Here is a 2,500-nt window from a genome sequence, read left to right on the forward strand (position 1 = left end):
CTGCTACTAACACGGAGATGATTGGTTTAGCGCTATCCTATTGCAAGAAGATGATTGGTTTAGCGCTATCCTATTGCAAGAAGATGATTGGTTTAGCGCTATCCTATTGCAAGACAACCGTTTATCCCCCCCCTCCCATTGAGCCCTGCTATGGTGAGTTTCTGGACCCTACATCAGGGGTTCTCAATGTTTTTGGTTCCAAGGACCCCTTTTAGGGGATAACATTTTCCGGACCCCCTTATAACCATAACAATTAACCAATCGTATTCTCTGAAGTTGTGGCTGGGTCCACTATCCCAAGTTAATGTGGGTAGGACCAAATAGACACAATTTGCTTGTTTTATGTGCGAAAAGAGTATCATCTTTTTAAAATGTTAACTTCATAATTTCAAGCAAATTATTTGGAGGACCCCTTGGCTATGGGTCACGGACCCCACTTTGAGAACCACTGCCCTACATCTTGATGTGGGTCTAGCTCGTTAGGCTACAGTACATCGTGCCACTTGCTGAATAAAACTGAAGAATTTTCAATATGTGCAATATGCTGATGTTAGTAAACTTGAAAAACAACAGACACACAAACAGGTGAACTCTTTAGACAGGGTTGGGAAAGATGTTGAAGTGCGTCTTCCTTTTGGTATTTTGAACAGTATGACACATATGTTTACTTAACCTTTAAGCACACACACACACACACACACACACACAGGCACATACAGCCCCCCCCCCTACACACACACACACACATACAGTATACATACTGTACATACTTAAGCACAAAGGCACACACACACACACACACACACACACACACACACACACACACACACACACCTGTGATTTTAAAGTCCAGCTTGGCCCCAGCTTTCTCCCCACAGTCACAGTGCAGTTTCAGATGCAATGCTTGCTCGACCTCTGCATCGCCGACGGCAACACATCAGAGTTCCATGAAGGGAAATGACATGGTGGATGACATCACATCAGAGTTCCATGAAAGGGAGAGAGGGATCAAGAACATATATGAGACAAAAACAATAACATACAGAAACACTTTAATGTCTGTGTTTATTTAACACAACAAACACAACTTACTTAACACAACAATGGTTTTATATGCTAGTAAAATAGACCAGGACACTACAGTGAGATCTTTTGGATAACAGCACTTGCTAAATGACTGACTGAAAATGTAAAATATGGTCTTATAAGTTTGATGTGTTATGACCTTGATATTATTCTACCACCTGCGTAACAGGAAATGGTGGTGTGTGTGTATGAGGGGAGAGGGGGGCAAGTTCCTTCCCTTCTTTCTGATTTCAAGGAAGTGGAGGAGGCAGATTTGACTCAAGCCCCAATTTAATAGACTGGTTTAAACACATGTGGGGAAACTGAACAGTCCAACCAGTAGAGCATGATAAGCATAGTCTGCTACTTTGTTTACAATATTTTGAGGCTTCAACCAGACAGCTGAATTTAAGAGAATACAGTGGGGAGAAAATGTATTTGATATCATGCTAAAGTTGCCTAAAAAGCTAGAGATTGGCATGGTGCTTGTTTTTGCCCACCCACATAGGCACCAATAACTATAAAAACGACTGTCACTATAGTGATATGATCATCCACATTGACCAACCATAAAAATCTGATTGATTCAGATTGGCTGTCATTTGGCATTTCTATCAGTCTCAAGATCTGAAAATAATCCATGTCTCTCTCTCTGTGTGGGTGTGTGTGTGTGAGTGTGTGTGTGTGTGTGTGTGTGTGTGTGTGTGTGTGTGTGTGTGTGTGTGTGCGTGCATGCATGTCTGTGTCTGGGTGTGTGTGTACATGTCTGCGTCTTTGAGTGTGTGTGTTTGAGTGTGTGTGTGTGTGTGTGTGATTCTCCCACGCTCACCGCTGCCTTTCAGCCACTCCCGGACGGTGTCCCCCACGTCGAAGGTGACCCAGGTCCTCTGCATGGTCTTGTTGATGAAGCGGGAGCCCAGGTAGCGCTGGTCGGGGCCCAGGCCCCGGTACAGCTCCAGCCGCTGCTCGCCCTGCGCTATGGTGATGCCCTTGATGAACAGCCTGAGCTCCGCGCTGGTCAACAGGGCCGGGTTGATGATGCTCTCGCGCATGGCGCTCATGTTGAACACCATTTTCACCTCAGTGGTGGATAAGGTTTCTGTCAAAACGTCAAAGGAAAACTCAAAGTCAAGTTTATTTATATATATATATATATATATATATATATATATATATATACAGTACAGTATATATAGCGCATTTCATATAAAGGAGGCAATTCAGTGCTTTGCATATACAAAAAGCAAGGATGGTATATTATATAGCAATAGTGAATATCTGGAGAAAAGGAAGGAGGGAAATGAGAGTTGAGAAGTTGTGTGATGTACTTAAAAAGATTTATCAAAATGATGATGCAGATTTGGGGGGGGGGGAGGTGGAGGGGGTAGAAATTGTTACGTATGGGATGTAATTTAACAAAAAAAATTAGATCAAC

The 2,500-nt window shown here is 42.9% G+C and overlaps 1 protein-coding gene across 3 annotated transcripts in view; it reads right to left on the bottom strand.

The window, feature by feature from the left end:
* LOC134099038 (transforming growth factor beta-1 proprotein-like) overlaps window positions 1-2,500 on the bottom strand; it is a 33,708-nt gene that overhangs the window by 10,917 nt on the left and 20,291 nt on the right. For all 3 annotated transcript variants that reach the window (XM_062551716.1, XM_062551714.1, XM_062551715.1), the window contains 2 exons: window positions 1,895-2,164; window positions 835-915 (listed from right to left, as the gene is read on the bottom strand). In XM_062551716.1, the coding sequence (XP_062407700.1) occupies window positions 835-915; window positions 1,895-2,164 (351 nt within the window). The remainder of the gene's footprint in view (window positions 1-834; window positions 916-1,894; window positions 2,165-2,500) is intronic.

The sequence above is a fragment of the Sardina pilchardus genome, chromosome 13 (assembly GCF_963854185.1).
Source record: "Sardina pilchardus chromosome 13, fSarPil1.1, whole genome shotgun sequence".
Classification (NCBI taxonomy): Eukaryota; Metazoa; Chordata; class Actinopteri; order Clupeiformes; family Clupeidae; genus Sardina; species Sardina pilchardus.